The sequence below is a fragment of the Amyelois transitella genome, chromosome Z (genome assembly GCF_032362555.1).
Source record: "Amyelois transitella isolate CPQ chromosome Z, ilAmyTran1.1, whole genome shotgun sequence".
In the NCBI taxonomy this organism is placed as follows: domain Eukaryota; kingdom Metazoa; phylum Arthropoda; class Insecta; order Lepidoptera; family Pyralidae; genus Amyelois; species Amyelois transitella.
The window spans coordinates 3670759-3689487 of record NC_083535.1 but is presented as its reverse complement, the minus strand read 5'-3'; the positions used below and the strand labels follow the sequence as shown (position 1 = coordinate 3689487).

Genomic DNA, 18729 nt, shown 5'->3' with positions numbered 1-18729 from the left:
GTATTATTAATTCTTTGTATTTAGTAGATACATTTGGACCATTAATGTTCCTACTCGTATAAAAAAAAAATAAAGCTGGAAAATAGTAGAAGATGTAATCGTCGTTGATCTCACGAGACCATAAATACCTTCGCCATGAAAAAAATATGGTAACTACGACGTGAGGAAACCTATGAACTTAATTTATAATATAACACGAACTAGTACCTACCTATCTTACAAGTATCATACAGATTTCATAAAAAAAACACATTTCTATGGATTATATTTCCCATTTAATTATTAAAACGACTAAGAGAAAAAATATTATTCCTTATTTTAACGTATTATCACGAGGTAACATTGATGTGTCCAAGACTTTCCAAATTTCCATTCGATACGTATCATAGAAGAGTGTCCTTTAAGCTACGTAAAACTGGCAGTTCTTTTTTGCCGAAAGCAAAATTGTGTTCAAGTAATATAAAAATACTTCAATAATATATATATATTGGATCATATTATAGGGACATTTAAACTAAAATCGTTAGTTTGATGATAATAAGTTGTATAAACATGTTGAGTTGTTTACCGTCTTAGTCGTCTCGCATAACCGCCATCATTGAACCGGTTTCCAATAAATACAGGAAAGTATAATCTCTGTACACAAGGTATTCAATAGAAAATAATCTTCAAAACTTAAGAGGGTATCTCGGCTCAAACAGACAAACTTCCAACTTTCAAGGCGCATGTTGGGAGGAGCGCCACCTATATTTAGACCTGCAACACTTGATAGTAGGTAACACCAATTTATAATAGCTATAGCAATATTGTCTTTATTTTTTTAAACATATGAAGATGGTGCTAGCTTTAGCCATTCATGTCTATGTTGTGATATCCACTTCCAATATTACATCTAGATAAGGCAGCACACTATTTAATTGCTCCTATTACCTATAATTTTGTAGCCGCACAAACAGCGCCCGTTATTAAAATTATGCAAATTCTTTGTTTCATGACCGTGTGTACGAAGATAAGTTTTAGAATTCTTACAGTAGGAACTGTAAGAATTCTAAAACTTAACTTCGACAAACGTTTCATAGATTCTGAAAAGTTACTACTAGAGATTCTTCTATGATACATATTGTCTATTATGTTTTATATGTATGAGCTTCTCAACTCGACCACGACCTCGGCATGCAGGCGTTATCTTCGAATTTACATTTTTAGTAGTTATATTAAAAATTTCGGAATAAGAATCTTTAACGACTTATAATGTTTAATTAAATTTTGAAGACTGCGATTTTATTTGATACTAATATTCAGGTAGTGTGTCGTGTTGTACAGTCGGGGGCAGATACACTTGTGGGGTTTTTCACGATTTTTGATAATGCTTAAATATGCGTCGCTCATCGTGAATATTTATATACAGTAGGTTCAAAGAGTGAAATGATAGGCGATATGACTACTGATGTTCAAAAAAAGGATTATGAAACGTTAAAGTACAGTTATAAACCATGCGCGCGCTTCATGAAAATACATTACCTATATACCTATATATGTATATATATATATCATCGCGAACATTGAAAAGACATGTATTTATTTAAAGGTATAAATACATGTCTTTTCAATGTTCGCGATGGTATTACGAAAAGCTCTTTTGAGACGTACTTATGCCTTATCAAAATTCGCAAATTGCCCTACTAGTTCGATTGGCGTTGGTTTATATAGGCACAGATAGGTTAGGTGTATCTGCGTACGATTGTAAGAAAGTAGTGTCTAAAATATGTAGGTGTAATGTTGAATTAATTGTAATTTCTCGATATGGTATGCTATTTAACGTGAGGATCAGTGTCGCTCCGTGTGTCTTACTTACCCTTTCGAATGTGAATAAAATTGTTCTAATCAGGATCAGGTATTTCATTTCGTAACCAAAATTCCTGTAGCTTCTAATTATGCTTTTGATTATTAAAGAAAATTAGGTTTGGTTGGCATGGACATATCATGAGGAGAGAGGAAGGTCATGTTACAAAAAAGGCTTAAAATTTAGAAGTTGGTGATAGAGATGGATGGACAGCGTAAAGGAATGAGTAGGAAAGGAGTGACCAATGTGATAGCGAGTGACAGAAGCAATTGGATAAAAACTTACATACCGTGCCGAACCCACGGAAAGAGTGGTAAAAGGTAACGACAAAAAAGAATTACCCATTAAAGGCATTTAAATATGGACCCGTCAACGACGTAGGTCAACTTTTTATACCTACCTAATTGTCAATCATGGTTATCTAAAGGGCTAATCATTTACAGCTTACAACTGCTGCGCTGCGTGCGATGCAAAATGACGTCACTTGTGTCCAGTACAATGAAATTTTATTGTCTTATAAGTATTATTCGAATTTCTATGATGCAAACTTCTTGGCCGGTTAAGGGTTAAGAACAAAAATAGTGTTTATAACAATACTTTTCCTTATGTAGTGCATAATTCAGCATCAAATTATTCGCTTGCTAATAAAAATATCACAACACATGAAAATTCGCATTGCCTTACCTAAGTCAAAAAGTATAACATTCGCAGAAGCATTTTAGCACATTGTCCTGTTGGCTCTGTCTACCCCGTGACTTGATCATATGTTTGTATGTAATTAAACAGGTAATTAAAAATAAAACAGTCAACATAACATGATCGTCAACTTTATTGCTGTGAAACTTATTAATAAAAAACAATCTAAGACATTTACATAAGCCAGTACTTTGTTCTCATCGCACAATTATTGCATTATGTGTAACGTAGCACATTTATACGTCTGTTGATGGCAACACCACGCTGTTTCTTACTAAGAGGGAAACACAAATATAAACTTTCAATACTTACTTAACTTGAGTGATCAAAATGTGTAGTATACAGCACCCGGCACATAAGTTGACCTTAGAATTTGACGCTTCCGGTATGCGCCATTTTCATACCAAAAATCTTATGCGCAGCAACCATAGTGTAAAATTTTGGTTCAACTTATGTGCTGGGCATCGTACATAACATTTGAAATTAAATTATTCGCAAAAATTGCGGGCTATTTTAAGTGAGCTCTTTTTATTTTTATGCCATGAAAAAAATCGAATAGACAACATAACAAATAAGTAGTAAAACAAAGACAATATAAATTATGCGGGCATTTTCACAGCCATAGATCTTATAAAGGAATCATACTGATATTTCATGCATTAATATAATATACTTCATTCCTAGCTTCTTTATAAATGTTAGACTTTACAACTGTACTTTGTCAACTATGCGAGTAAGGAGGCTAAATTTAATAAAAGAAGCTATATCAAACAAGAATCAGTACGTAACGCGGTTCAAGCCAAGAAAAAAACAGACGTACACGACTAAGTTTCGTGGCATCAAATGCCATTTCTTCCTAAAATTGAGGAGATATAAAATCTAAAATTGAGGTGTTAAAGGCCCGGTTGTGCGTCGGGTTTAGCCGACGGGGCGCCTACGGGGTTCGAATCCTCTACGGAGGCTGCACTTTCCATATTCTTTAGACTATTCTCGAACTCAACGGGGTCAATGAACTTCTTTCTCGGGAACGGGGGCGGTCCAAGGATGTCGTGCACTTCTTGGAAGTTTAACGTTTCCTTTGCTAATAGTTTTTCAGCGAGCTGTGAATAAATTAATCAATATTATTCTTCATCAAACAATAGTGTTTATCCCGATTGTTTCTCTCCTGAGAAAGTGCAAAGCACGCGCGACTCCGTTTTTATCGCCTCCACCTTGTTATTTTTTATATTATATCCACTTTATTTTAACGTATTTTTTGGACAAATTGCACATATGAAATTTGCCTTGAACTAAATTCGAAACTTGTGTTACAAGATACTAACTCAACGATACTATATTTTAAGTATAATATGAACAATAGATATCATAGATAAATATATCAATCATCAACAACCAAACCAATCAAGAAAAGTTAGTTTCACATCATGCCCTGGCCGGGATTCGAACCCGAGACCACCGCTACGAACACAGGCCCTCATTTAATAGTACCAACTAATGAAATAACATTTGGTCAAAAAAGACTTACAGCTTCAAGCAAATGTTCGTTCTTCCTAATTATATCTTCCGTGCGGTAATACGCGTTCGCTATCAGTTTCCTCGCCTCCATATCTATAAGGTTCTTCAAGGTTCTGCTGAAGGGACTCTTGCCACGCTCCTTCAAGTCCGGGAACGACAGGAGACCTACGGTGGGCGACATGCCGTACACACGTACCTGGCAATATGAATGTTCCTTTAATAAATACATATGGTCACGTCTATATCCCTTGCGGGGTAGACAGAGCCAACAGTCTCGAAAAGACTGGTAGGCCACGTTCGGCTGTTTGGCTTAATGATAGAATTGAGATCTAAATAGTGACAGGTTGCTAGACTAGAAATAAAAAGTATTTCAAAAAGAATGAAAACATTTTTTTTTTTACCTTTATGGAAATAATATGATAAAATTTTCAGTACTAATTTTCATAACATGTTTCTTTAACAATTTTCTCAATTCCCGTTCACTATGAGTAGGGTATATTTGTATACAAAACATAAACATATATTATTTTTAAATAATTATATTAGTTGAGCTTCATGAACTACATCATATAAATAAGTACCTGTGCGTATGCGATCTTGGTGACTTTCTCCAGATCGTTCTGAGCACCGCTGGTGATGGAATTGAAGGTGATAGCTTCCGCCGCGCGCCCGCCAAGCGCCATGCACATGCGGTCGAACAACTGTTTATCCGAAAAAAATTATTGATTGAGACGTCTTTATCGCTAATGTAAGTGAGTATCGCTAATGTAAGTGAGTATCGCTAATGTAAGTGAGTATCGCTAATGTAAGTGAGTATCGCTAATGTAAGTGAGTATCGCTAATGTAAGTGAGTATCGCTAATGTAAGTGAGTATCGCTAATGTAAGTGAGTTACAAGTTGCCGTGTAAGTCAATTACAGTGCGGGCGGCATCATCATTATTTACACATACACGATTCATTGCATCTGTGCCGTGTGGTTCCCAGCACCAATACAAAAAAGAATAGGACCACTCCGTCTCTTTCCCATGGATGTCGTAAACGGCGACTAAGGGATAGGCTTATAAACTTGGGATTCTTTTTTAGGCGATGGGCTAGCAACCTGTCACTATTTGAAACTCAATTCTATCATTAAGCCAAATAGCTGAACGTGGCCATTCAGTCTTTTCAAGACTGTTGGCTCTGTCTGCCCCGCAAGGGATATAGACGTGACCATATGTATGTATGTATTGATTGCATCGTATAGTCGCGTCATGTCGTGTCGCTCAACGGTTCAAATAATGTTGATAACGCATATTTCTTTCCTACCCTCTCTTGTAAATTTACATACCCTATATCACATCTATATCACTTGTGGGGTAGACAGAGCCAACAGACACGAAAAGACCGAAAGGCCAGCTCTATGGGTTTATAATGGGGATGATATTCAAATAGTGACAGGTTGAAAGACCATCGCCTACAAGAATCTCAAGTTTATTAGCCTATCCATTAGTCGCCTTTTACGACGTCCATGGAAAAGAGATGGAGAGGTCCTATTCTTTAGTGCCGGGAACCACACGACCAGAAAAGTAACATCGTATTGTTATAATTACTCCCGATTAAATTTTTTTGTTTGTTACAGCTTGTCTTCCAAGCCTAACTATTGACCAATGCTGATTATTTATGAGTATATGAGTCAAGCTTTTCAATAAATTTAATGAAACTCTTAAAATCTTATAAATAGGTACTTATAATCCCGATCCCCGGGGTAGACAAAGAACTCTTGAAACGACTGCAAATCCACGTTCAGCTAATTATAATTATGTAATCGAGATATTATATGGTATCACTTACCTCTTCCTTAGAATACAGCTTCTGATCCGAGGTCGTATACTGCGCGAATCCTAACGCCATATTTGTTCTAGGCACAATGGTGACCTTTAGCAAAGCGTCGGTATGTTCCAGGAGCCAGCCGACTAAGGCGTGGCCCGCCTCGTGGTACGCCACTACCCGCTTTTCCGCGGGGGACATCGCGTGGCTACGCTTCTCAGTGCCACCTTTTCATTGAAAAAAGTTAAAGTAACTTTAAAAAACAGTTCAGATATAGTTAAGGAATCAAGATAAAACTATGTTATACATTCGCATATGTTAATTTCTAAGTTATGTATGTATGTAATTATTAAATCTTTAATTTACATCAAAATGAATAAAATAACATAGATTTTGCTTATGTTTGCGAACACATTAAAATTCCCGTCTTCATACATAGAATAAATAGAAAAAGTCGGAATAATCAAATAGATTAATCCTTTCTTAAATATAACTTGATATCTGTAACAACAGGATGGAACGATAAATATGACGTAGGTGCGCAAAAAATAAAAAACATAAATTATATGCATTCAGAACAGACACTAAGTAATAAATACAAATACAAATGTCTTTATTGCGGAAACACAGGTATAAAAGATGATACAGTATAGTTTACAGAGTATATTTGGAGTTTCTTATGCTTGGTAGTTACAAAAAAGAAAAAACAACTCACCAACAACTCTTTCGACGGCGTACTCCAAGTCGCCCGCTTTGACGATGTTCTGCTTATGCCTAGCGGCGTGTAAAGCGGCTTCGTTGCACACATTAGCGATGTCCGCACCGCTGAAACCGGGCGTCAGGTACGCTAATCTGAAATGATATGAGTTAAGCCGATTATAAATAACTAGCGACCCGCCCCGGCTTCGCACGGGTGCAAAATTATAAATGTTATTATACATAAAAACCTTCCTCTTGAATCACTCTACCTGTTACAAAAAACCGCATCAAAATCCATTGCGTAATTTTAAAGATTTAAGCATACAGACAAACAGACTAAAATAGCGACTTTATTTTATACTTACTATGTAGTGATATCGAAATAGTTTTGGCCGTCTCATAATAATTGTTCTAAAATTAGAACTAACAAACTTTAGGCTAAATTATAAAAGTATGCGAGAAAAAACTGTGTGCCGAAACACGGAACAAATACAACTTAGAATTTTTACGCAAAACGAGATACCAGCTTCTTTTATGGCATATCATAGACATCAAAATTATTATTTTTATTTTTTGTTTTTTTTTTTTATTTAAATTACTCTTATGTGCTAGATCAAAAATGTGTTATAATATATAATATAAGTAATAAAATTATAAACAAACCTTTTGACATAGTGCTTTGGTAGGTCTTCTAGAACAATGTTCTTAAGGTGGCGTTCGAATATCTCTTCTCTCTCTTGTAGCGTCGGCAAATCTATCAAGATGTGTCGGTCGAAGCGCCCAGGGCGGAGTAGAGCCTGAAATATTTGCAAAGTTTCTAAGAATAAAGTAAATAAATAGTTCTTTATAAAAAAAATTTTACCGTGTCCGCTAGGGACCTATTAAAACATCAAACATGCGTAATATTAGACAAATAGTTTCATAAAATATTTCTATTTTCATTCCCTCTCATCCTTTAATTGATAATGTGACTGGGAATAGGGTATGTAAGGGGTCTTCGACAGATATAAATAACCTACAAGTGATAGGTACTGGTAAATGTATCGTCGTCTCGTTAACAGCTTTACAACTGCACAAAATCCTGCGTACGTTGCAATAATGAAGACACACGATGACTGTAGTTTTAAATACACAGTCTGTGATAAAGAGTCACCATAGTTTTGAAAAGACTGATATGCCACGTTCAGCTGTTTGGCTTTATGAGAGAATTGAGATTCATATAGAGACAGGTTGCTAGCCCGTCGCCTAAAATTTATATTTATTACTAGAGGTCACACGCGACTTCGTCCACATGGAAACTCTATCAATCCCGCGGGAACTCCGGGACAAAAAGTAGCTTTTATCTTATTCTGGGTCTTCAGCTCCCTACATACCAAACTCCATCGTTATCGGTTCAGTATTTTTTGCGTGAAAGAGTAACAAACATCCATACTGACATACTCGCCAACTTTCGCATTTATAATAATAGCAGGATTAGGTAGGTACCTATTTCTATCCTACACGATTCCGATTTTAATGAAATTACCTACCTTATCAAGCACGTCCGCTCTGTTCGTAGACGCCAAAACGACTACCCCCTCCCTGCTCTTCATTCCGTCCATCTCGACCAGCAATTGGTTGAGCGTCTGTTCCCCCTCCCCTCCCCCCGGGCCGAACGAAGTGGGTCCGGTGGAACGCGCGCGACCGACAGCGTCCATTTCGTCTATGTAAATGATACAGGGTGCACGAGAGACTGCCTCTTTGAATAAATCCCTGGAATATATAATTGTTATAGGTTAATGGTTCTGTTCTTGATATATTATTATGTACCAAATAAACATTTTTTCTTTTTTTTGCTCTCTTATATAAATTGCAACTTGACATAGCGCAGTCAGGAAAGGGGGTCAATATGGCGCCAGGAAGATGGCGATTGTATACGGATACTGGTTACATAGGACTTTTAGAATTTTCTTCAGAGAAATGACTAATTTTTTAAGGTACTCTACCTAGCCCAATGGTAGACCATTGGCTTAATAAGATATAAATAAAAGACATACTAATAAGTTTTATAAAAATGATAAGAACACATTCATAATAAAAAGATTTATAAAAAAAGAGCTATGTTCCCCTTAAATCTTGTGTAACCTTTTGAATAAACACTGCAAATATTATTCACTAGGGTGTAGTCATCAAATTTATATGGAAGAGTCTTACACGGTACAACATGAGGTATTCTGATAAATTATACAAAAATGAATTTATATCATTACACTTTTACTATTTAATTATGTCTTAACTTGATTTTGATTGATGATAGTTGAAAACAACATGCATCACCTGACTCTCGCCGCTCCCAACCCTCCGATCATCTCGATAAACTCCGATCCGTTCATGGATAGAAACGGTACATTAGCTTCAGTGGCAACCGCTTTGGCCAGAAGAGTCTTACCGCACCCCGGCGGCCCCAGCAGTAGGGCGCCTTTCGGGACCTGGTAATAAATACAACATCCATAAGTAAATGAAGGATGAAGCGAAGGAAGTATGCAGAGATCGTGGCAAGTGGAAAGAGGTAGACTCTGCCTACCCCTCCGGGAAAGAGGCGTGATTTTATGTATATATAAGTAAATGATCCTGATAAAATATTTACCAGTCCACCTTTACCTAATCAATATTATTGAAAAAAACGTTTTTCAACACCAATGAGCTACTGGTTTTAAATCCGGTATTATTTTTAATTGTTGTAAGGCCGAACTATCATCGCATAAATAATATGAAAAACGTTTTTTGTCCGATACAAACTTCCCAAAAACACAATCGCTTAATAAAACCTCACAAAAGCTACAATAAAGAGATAACACAGGATCGGAGCAAAAACAAAGGTTTCACTAACCTTGGCGCCAAGACTCTTATAATGTTCTGGTCTCTTCAAATAGTCCACAAACTCCATGACCTCGACCTTGGCCTCTTTGAGGCCGGCCACGTCGTCGAACTTCACGCCTTTGCCTTGCCCAGTCATCGAGTCCACCAGGGTAAACTTGGCTCGGCCCAGTTGGTTCTAAAAACAAGGATACTTTCAATGATGTCGTCCGTTGCGATCCTTTTTTTAGGCGATGGGCTAGCAACCTGTCACTATTTGGATCTCAATTCCATCATAAGTCGAGCAGCTGAACGTGGCCATTCGGTCTTTTCGGGACTATTGGCTCTGTCTACCCCGTAAGGGATATAGACGTGACTATATGTATGTATGTATGTATGTTGTCCGTTACCGACCGAATGACAACGTTCAGCCGGCACCATACTGTGTACGGTAGTTAACCAGCAAGACTGAATATTTCGATTTTTCCTTAGAGCAATGTGTATTCAAAATGTTATCTGTCGGGTGAAGATAATAAAATTGAACGAATGTAATATATTCAATTAGAAGTTAAAATAAAATAACAAACATTATTAATATTTATAATTAATCATATTTACAGTGTTTAATATTTTTATAGTTTATATTATTCTAACATTATATATATTATAATATAAGTAACAAATTATAAGTTATGATTGAATAGATGCATTAAATTCAGATGAACTTAAAATCTTATAACGTAGATTGTCCATGGTGATAGAACACTTTTAATTAAGTAACGAATTATTTATTTATTATCACATATAACAGAATACAATGTAGTACATATGTATAAAAAGATAAAAATAAATAGTAGAATCAGATGTGGGTCTTTGGTCAAACGACTCATCAAACAAAACATATGTCCTATTGTTAAAAAATAGGTACATATGTTCTGAAATGTTAAAACACTTGTGAGATATTTTTTAAATGTAGTCTTTAAAATGTATTTATATTCTTCAAAAACAAAATAAATTGCACTGATTCAGTCAGTCCAAAAGAATGTTTGAGACTAAATATATTGTAGGTATTAAAAAACTCACAATGCCACCTAGGTTGATGTTCATCCTCATAGACTTGCTGGAGTACAGGAACGACAGGATGACTGCCACAATGAGCAGCGTACTGATTATCTTGCCGGCCACGCCTCCGTTACGGTCGTAGATTACTCGAACACCTGAAAATTTAACACGAGTCATTGCATATTAATAGTTTTTCACGCGATACAATAACGGCGTCGTGCATGCCATTCTACGGGGGCTGAAAAAGTATTTTATCCATCATAACCTGACCGCGAATCGAACCTGGGACCTTTTGGCGAGAGTCCGACAACTATGCCAAACAGGTCGTCTCATGATGTCTCATGATTGTGAACACAAACTGATTGCCTGTTTCTTTCAGAATGGACAAGCATTCCAATGAAAAGCATGTATTGACAGTTTCTTGTTTAAACATTAATATGAATAATAAATAATAAATAAATGATTTATTATTAATCAAGGAAGGCTTTAGGCTATATAACATCACGCTGCAACTATTAGGAGCGAAGAAATAATAGAGAATGAGAAAAAAATCGGGAAAAATTATTCATCCCTCCTCATTAAGCCCTCAAGGCTTCAATGATGCCCAAAATAATTATTCCACGCGGACGAAGTCGCGGGCATAGCAAGTCTTTTATAAAATACGGTATTATTAAAGGCTCAACTCTTAAAACGGGCCACCGCCAGAGAGGTTGGGGAGGGGGTGGGGAGGGTGGGGGAGGGTTTGTATGACCCCCCCCAAGTATTTTTTTTTTCCGGAAGCCCCCCCTTTTTTTCTATGAATTTTTGAAAATCTTAAAAATTGCACTAAACAACGCAATATTTTCGGTTTGTCATTGTAAACTGTGTTAATTTAGTATTAAATAATTAGTTTGTCCATTAAACATGTACAATACTTTAATTAATATATTTTAGCACTAAAAATATAGTCAAAAACTTTGCTTAAAAGTAAAAACAAAAAAGACACTAACTATGAACAGAACGCAATCCGCCGTTTTGGTTATGTGCTACTGTCATTTTATCTACTGACTTTGAAAGTAGCTGTCGGTAAACGGACAGCAGGGGGTGCAGGGGGGCGTAGCCCCCCCGCTTGGGGGGGTCGGGGGGCGATAGCCCCCCGCAATGAAAAGAAACAAATTGGTCACAAATCAAACTCGGTTTGGTTAGGTTAGGTTGGTGTAAACCACCAAAGCGGAGCGAGCGAAGCGAACGGAGCGTTCAAACTGAGTGAAAAAGTATAATAGTAAGTATGTATAGGTTAGGTTAGGTTTAACTCACCTTCGCCCCTTTCATCCCTTCTTACTTTTCCCCCCCCTTGCCCATCTGGCGGTTAATGACCTTTAGCACACTTTTTATATGAAAACTTTAAAAATTCGTAAAAAAAAAACTATAGGCTTCCGGCAAGAGGGTGTCACGGGAGGGGGGGGGGGGGGGGTTTACCCCCTCCCCCTTCGCCACCCCTCTCCGGCGGTGGCCCGTTTCAAGAGTTTAACCTTATTAAACATGAGCGTTGGATCAACCTACCAGATTTTCGTTTTGAACTTACAGGGAAACATGACTCAAACTTACTCGGAGAGGTAACTTACTCGGAAGAAAGAAGGTTATATTAGAAAGAAAATAATTTTATGTACTAACCCTCTTTGACCCCTAAATTCTTCTCGGTCTCTCGTAACTTCTCTTCGAATCTGTGGATGTCGCCAACATTCATGTGATAAACCCGATGAGTTGCCTAAAAAAACATAAAATATTTGAAAATCCACATAAAAATATACAGTACGTTTTACATTGTGATAAAAAGCAAAACAGCGAAAGTATTTCGCGCGATAAAAACTGCGTCTCGCGTGCGACGCTGCTGGGGCAGAGTATAAAAAAAAACAACTATCCTGATCTAACCTCTGTAACATTATTGGCACCTAAAATTCACCTTTGGATTAATTATGTAACGTTAGAAGCTACTTTCTGTGTGTGATGTGATACACATAGATACCAAGTCTCGTTAAGGTGCAGTAATATTATAGATTCTGTACAAGTAATGAAACTGTTGAACATTCAAATTACATACATATATCGCTCCTTTAGAATTGAAGTGACTCAATCCAAAATTCTTAAATTTTGGTAAACGATAAAAATGTGATTGAAGTGTTGGTCATTTTTTAGTTATTCTATCGTAATATTAAGGTTAATCATTTTGACGTTACAGTTATTGTTAATAATTGTAGGTTTGGGGTTGTTTTAATGATTTGTTTCGAAAATTGTAAGAATAACTAATTAGAACCTTTGATAATTAACGGTTAAAAAAAGATGTCACTTAATTTCTGAAAAAGAAAAAATATAATTGACTTATTTAGATTAACGTCCTTTTTTTATTGAATAATACTAATACAAAATGAGTCTATTTTTAAAACAGGCAATTATTTACTAATGTTATGTTTATGTTTAATGACTAATTTAGGAATATGCTAGTTTATTACATTAATGACTTTCAAAATTAAAGGAAAGTGAAAACCTGAGTATGCTTTCATGAACATTTATTGGGAAAATTTTCTTCAGTAATTATCATCAAACACTACTAATCACAATTATAGGTAGGTACTACTATAATATCACAAAATCAGTCACAAAAATATTAGGTTTAATACCTATTTATAATAAAATACAGAATTAAAAAATCAGACTTCAAGTTACAGTTTTAGTACATACTGCAGTCAGCTTATAATCTAATGGTTATTATTAACCATAAAATTTCTAATAAAATATGTTTAATATGTTTTTGCTAACATATAACATAACAACAAGTAAGTTTTTAAAAACCTTTGACAAAGGAATATGAAACAAAAACTCTCTCGAAAATAACAATAAACAAAAAGTTATTAAGCATCATCATATAAACTGCTCAACTTGGCTATAAAACAATAAGTATCTCAAAAAATAAAAAAACTTAAAAACACTTTCTAAATAAAATTAGTTAGAAGACAACAAAATAAATTGCTTCGTCACAAAATGAGATCGATTTCTTACAAAATAGTTTCATAAAACCAGGCATATGTACTAGGGATTGCTATAGTTCTAACAAGATAACTTAAATCTTTCTGTTTATTTTCTGCAAGTTCTATTTTGTTACTATAAGCCTTCGATAGTGTAATTTCACAACCTTCTTTCATTTTATTTCTTTTATTACGCATATTTACTTCCTTAAAATTTTCTTCGCCGTATGTAGTTTTATAGTAAAATACAAACAACTTGTCTTTCACAAATTTTATCACCTTTATCTCATTGTCGGAATCTCGCCAACCTACTATATTTTTATCAATATCCTGATTAAAGTTATACCCCCATTCATTCTGTAAAGCTCTTAGGTCTATGAAAAAATTGTAATCTAACTCTTTTACTTTAAATGGTGTGCCTGTTTTTCTAGCACTCCTTAATAAAGGTACATATTGTTGAGGTATATAAATAGGACCAGATCTTAGGTTTCTCTTAATTTCTTTTTCTATTAAACTATGTGCATTGTCCCCCTCGTTATGAGTATGTCCCTTAATTAAATATTTATGTGTTATTGACTGAATATTGTCAAAATGGAACACTGCATATGAGTATAAACAAGCAATGTATTTATTTTTATTCTGCCCATTAGCATTGTCAGAATAAAAAGTAATATTTAAAGTTTTTCCTGCATTATTTTCACTAACAGTCTTTAAGTAATCAAACACGCAAGAACCTATTTCAGTAGCCCCCTTATTACCCTGTGTTTCATTCCAAAAGAAACAGTATACATCTTTATATGCACCTAAGTCACTATCATTTTTCTGTTTATTGCTATCTTTTGATTTAGGAGCTAGTTCAACTATAGTAAAATTATAACAGTTAAGTCTAGATCTGTAATAAAACGAAGAAACATCACCCTTAGGACAAGTCATTGCAGCTTCTAAGTCGTAAACGGCGCAAATATTTGTTTCATTAATGTTAGAACGATCATTTCTCTTCTCCTCTCTACACAGATTCTTTTCTTTAATATGCTTTTCATACTTTTCTTGTATACCTAACTTTTCTTCTGATAATGCTAATTCATAACTTGTACATAAATCACACAAATCCTTTTTGGGTTGAAAGAAGCTTATATTAAATTCAGTTGTAAATATCAAGTAATAGATCCAGTATGCAGCGTGGGGTTTGTTTTCTTTGGTTTGATTTGTGTAAAAGTCTCTACATAGTTCTTTTATACTCTTGCTGCCATCAATATATTCTCTTGTAGTAGAAGATCTTAGATAATGGGACTCTATGCGCGGTATACTATTAATATGGTTTTTGATATCTTGTACAAGACTTGGATCGATCGGCGCTCGGCTTCTAGAACGGCCCCTAAGATCTTCTGCTACAAATCCAGTGGAATTAGTTTTCATTTTCACAGTTCTTATTTGTCTTTCTGTTATGTCTAAAGTATTTATAAAAAAAGTTTTACATACGCGGATTTTTTTGCCATCAACAGTAAAATAAAAGGCCGTATTTGGTTTGCGAGGATTGGCAGCATTAGTGTATTTATATTTGGGGTTTACCTCCATCATACAAGATTGGATAAAAGATCGCTTCAAGTCTATATTACTAAGCTTCCAATAACAGTCGAATATCTCGCGTCTCTTATCAGGTGTTATGTTATCAGAACAATGAAATCTACAAACGCAACTATCTTTTACTCTTTTAGCAGGGACCTCTTTATTAGATTTTGAGAGTGATTTATAGGCTTTCCCACTGTTTCGAAGCAATTTCACGATGTTTTGTTTCCACTGAGATGGATTGCGAAGGCGCTTTCTAGATTTTTTGGTTTGAGGAACTAATTCATATGAAACAATTGCATCGTTTATATCATTTTCACTATCTGACATGGTGGTTGATGAACTAATCCGACGTGGTGGTTGTGTTGATGAGATATTATAAGTGGGATCAGTATCACTTAGATCAACGTCTGATTCTTCAGAATTCACAGGGGATTGGTGGTAGTTGATGACTGTATCTAAACGATTTTTGCTAGTCGAAGGCTCTGGAGTACCTGGTATGACTGAAGGTGAGCTGTCAATGTTCACGTCATGTTTGTACTGTTTCGCCGATGTAGAAGCCTCTGCCGATGATGACGATGAACTGGAGCTTGAAGATGTTGATGTGGAAGAACTGGATGACGATGTACTACTAGACCGAACTCTCGTGTTCTGTGACATTGGTGCTAAAATCCGCTGTTCAAGTCCGACTTGCGGTGAAATTACAGAATTGATACCAATACCTTCATCCGTCGCCTTATTCAATGGTTGTAAATAGTTTTCCTTCTCACACGCTTCAGAACTTCCGGTTCCCATCTCTTCATACTGTTCTTGCCTCTTATTTTCATTACAGTTATTATTTAATAGTTGTAAAATATGATCTGCTCGTTTCATTATTAATCTCAAAATTCAACTGAAATAAAATAAAAAAGACCCAATCACAATAAAGCTTGCTAATCCACACAACATTTAGTAAATAATAAGCCTAATTCCGTATCCGTCTTCGTAGTCACAAAATCGGTTAGTAAAGTAAAGCCATAACATATAATCACGCTCATTCGTTCATGCAATGTTTAGTAATATAATGACGGAAATATAAATATGTCAAGAAAATATTATTATAATTCAATATTAAAACGCCCGAAACCAAAAACAGTCAGTACAAAAATAAATATCGTGCAAATAACTTACCTTGCGTTTTGTATTAAAACGACGGATTACAGTTTACGCCGATCACGGAGCAACCGCGCAGGACCCAGCGTTTAGCTCTGTCGACGCAACACTAAAGGGGCTCCTTCAAAACCAAGGAGCGCGGGGTAACCGCGTGATTTGAAAGAGACGGAAATAGTACGTTTGTCCCGTTCTGGCCCAAAAGAGTCTTTTTAATATTGATAAACCGGTAGATTACATCTTTTTAAGACATTTGATGTACGAATTTCGTTTTCTTAAAATTTTGAATTACGCCACTTTAATTCTAAAGAAGCGATATCATAATCACATATCCCTTGCGGAGCCACATTCAGCTGTTTGTTTAATGATAGAATTGAGACTCAAATAGAGACAGGTTGCTATTGCTAGCCTATTGACTACATGTAGAATCCCAAGTTTATAAGTCTCAAAACTCAAATTACTCTGAAAATATACAATAGTAGAAAATACCTTACCCTCTTTCCTTTGACAATGGCTCCCTCATGGAGAATAATAGTGACCACTTCCATATCTGGCCTCACAATCAGCTCTTCCACTTCGCCTTTCGATAGCATAGAATACACAAACTCGTTCCAAGACACGTATCGCACCAACTGTAAAATTACATAAGCATCATCATTAATAGTAATAAAAACAACAAAAAATAAAATTGGAATGGCTAAAAAGATTAAGGTTTCAGATAAACAGATTTAAATATGTACACATCAACATGGTTAAAATGACTGCAGAAACCATGCATATGCGTCTTACCTCATTCTGAGTATTATCACTGGGCACTAGTAGGGAACTGGCTATCACTAAGGTGATGGTAGTCATCATCCAAAACAGTGCTTTCATCATCAGAGAGGGCATGTTGTTGTCCAAGTCATCTTTCTTTTTATTTTTCTTATCCTGTAAGATGTAAAATTTTATGGAAATCAATTACATTATTTTTAGTTTGAATTTAGGTTTTCTAGCATGTTAAATATTGCAATTATAGAAAAAAGTAGGCAACAAAAACAAAATAAATAAATATGCAAATATTCAGTAGTCCAAAACAAAGTTAGAGACTGGTGTTAGAGTACAATAATTACTCATTAAAAATTTTTCATACAAATGTCACTTATCAATTTTTTCATTTATTTGGTCTACCATTGTATGCTACATTGATACATGATATACAATGAAATAGATATGTTAATTCAATTCCTAAATGTGCAATCATTGCAGGTAAACACTACTTACTCATTTATAATACAGTAATATTAAAGCAATGTTCGAAATTAGTAAAATACTGTCTTAGTTAAAGATCTTTTATTTTTTGTTGACTCCAAAGGAACCAGTGTACTCAGTTAACAATATTCAAGTTACCTTTTCTTTTTCTTCTTGTTGATTGAACTGCGGCGGTGTTGTATGCAGGCAGTGCTTCTTGAGGTCAAATACTTCATTCAGAGTTGGGAGATTTGACCTTTTAAGCAATTCACAAGCTGCTTTATATTCTGCGTTGAATTGCCGTAATTGCTGAAAAACTTAATAATTATAGGGAAGTAATCAAACAATTTCAAGCCTATAACATTAACTATGTTATCTACTACTTATTGGTTAATAGAAATAAAATATAAAAAAACGGACATTGAGAAGGTAACCAAAACCATTTATGATCAACATCTTTCCTTGACATAAGACAATTTATGAATGTAACCCGGAAGACTCATTATTATATAAAATACGTGGATCGATACTTTTACGTGTGTGTACTGTAATCACCCTATCACTGATGATTAATAAAATGAACATTCAGGTTATAACAAGAAATAGGGTACCTACTGGTGTAATGTTGTTGCAATATTTTTATGGTAATTCTTTGTATACATACTTAGATCATAATACATTAAAGTAAGTGCTATACTCACAGGATTTTTTGATTTACTGGATATATGATGCAATACTGAAAAAGATCTACACAAATTCAATAAATTCATGTGACAATGTTTATTTATTTGCTTTTCTTGAACTCCACTTCGGAGGGCAAAATGTAATTTTGACTGTATCTTGGACGCCGATAGCGTTGGTAGCCTCTTTATTGATAACATATTTGATTTTGATTGAACTTTGTTTATTAAATAAATTAGGAAATTATAATGTAATCTAGACACAGTTGATCATTATTTTCTAAAGTTATTTTCCCATCAGTGACTGGACTGTGTGTTGACAGTGACATCACAATATTTAGTGACAGCTCAGAGTGACAGTGACAACAAATGGTTATTTTCTTCAAACCATGACGTTGGGGCATAATCACAAAAAGTTATAATGGAAAAGGAAGAACAACTATAAAAGTTTTTTTGGACAAGGGCTGATATCTAAAATCTGGGATGGCTTGGCTAAGGAAAATGGTTCTTTGGATACACAGACGTATAGTATTAGAAAGAAGACTTCTTGTATATTATGTCTGTGCTAAAATAAATAACTAGAGAAACTCATATTATGCAGCTTCCTGTAAAAACCTGACTGAACTGTGATCAAAAGTGTAGGTAC

General features: G+C 35.1%; 1 protein-coding gene across 1 annotated transcript; it reads right to left on the bottom strand.

Moving 5' to 3' along the window:
• Positions 1–2654: 2654 nt before the first annotated feature.
• Positions 2655–18391, bottom strand: LOC106130610 (paraplegin). The gene is made up of 15 exons (XM_013329502.2): positions 18105–18391; positions 17563–17712; positions 16963–17103; positions 16668–16805; positions 12110–12203; positions 10478–10611; positions 9429–9593; positions 8876–9027; positions 8089–8311; positions 7223–7356; positions 6576–6712; positions 5885–6087; positions 4636–4755; positions 4065–4250; positions 2655–3639 (listed from the first exon to the last, which is right to left on the bottom strand). The coding sequence occupies exons 1-15, from the start codon at positions 18282–18284 to the stop codon at positions 3433–3435; spliced, it is 2364 nt and encodes a 787-aa protein (XP_013184956.1). The 5' UTR covers positions 18285–18391; the 3' UTR covers positions 2655–3432.
• Positions 18392–18729: the final 338 nt, after the last annotated feature.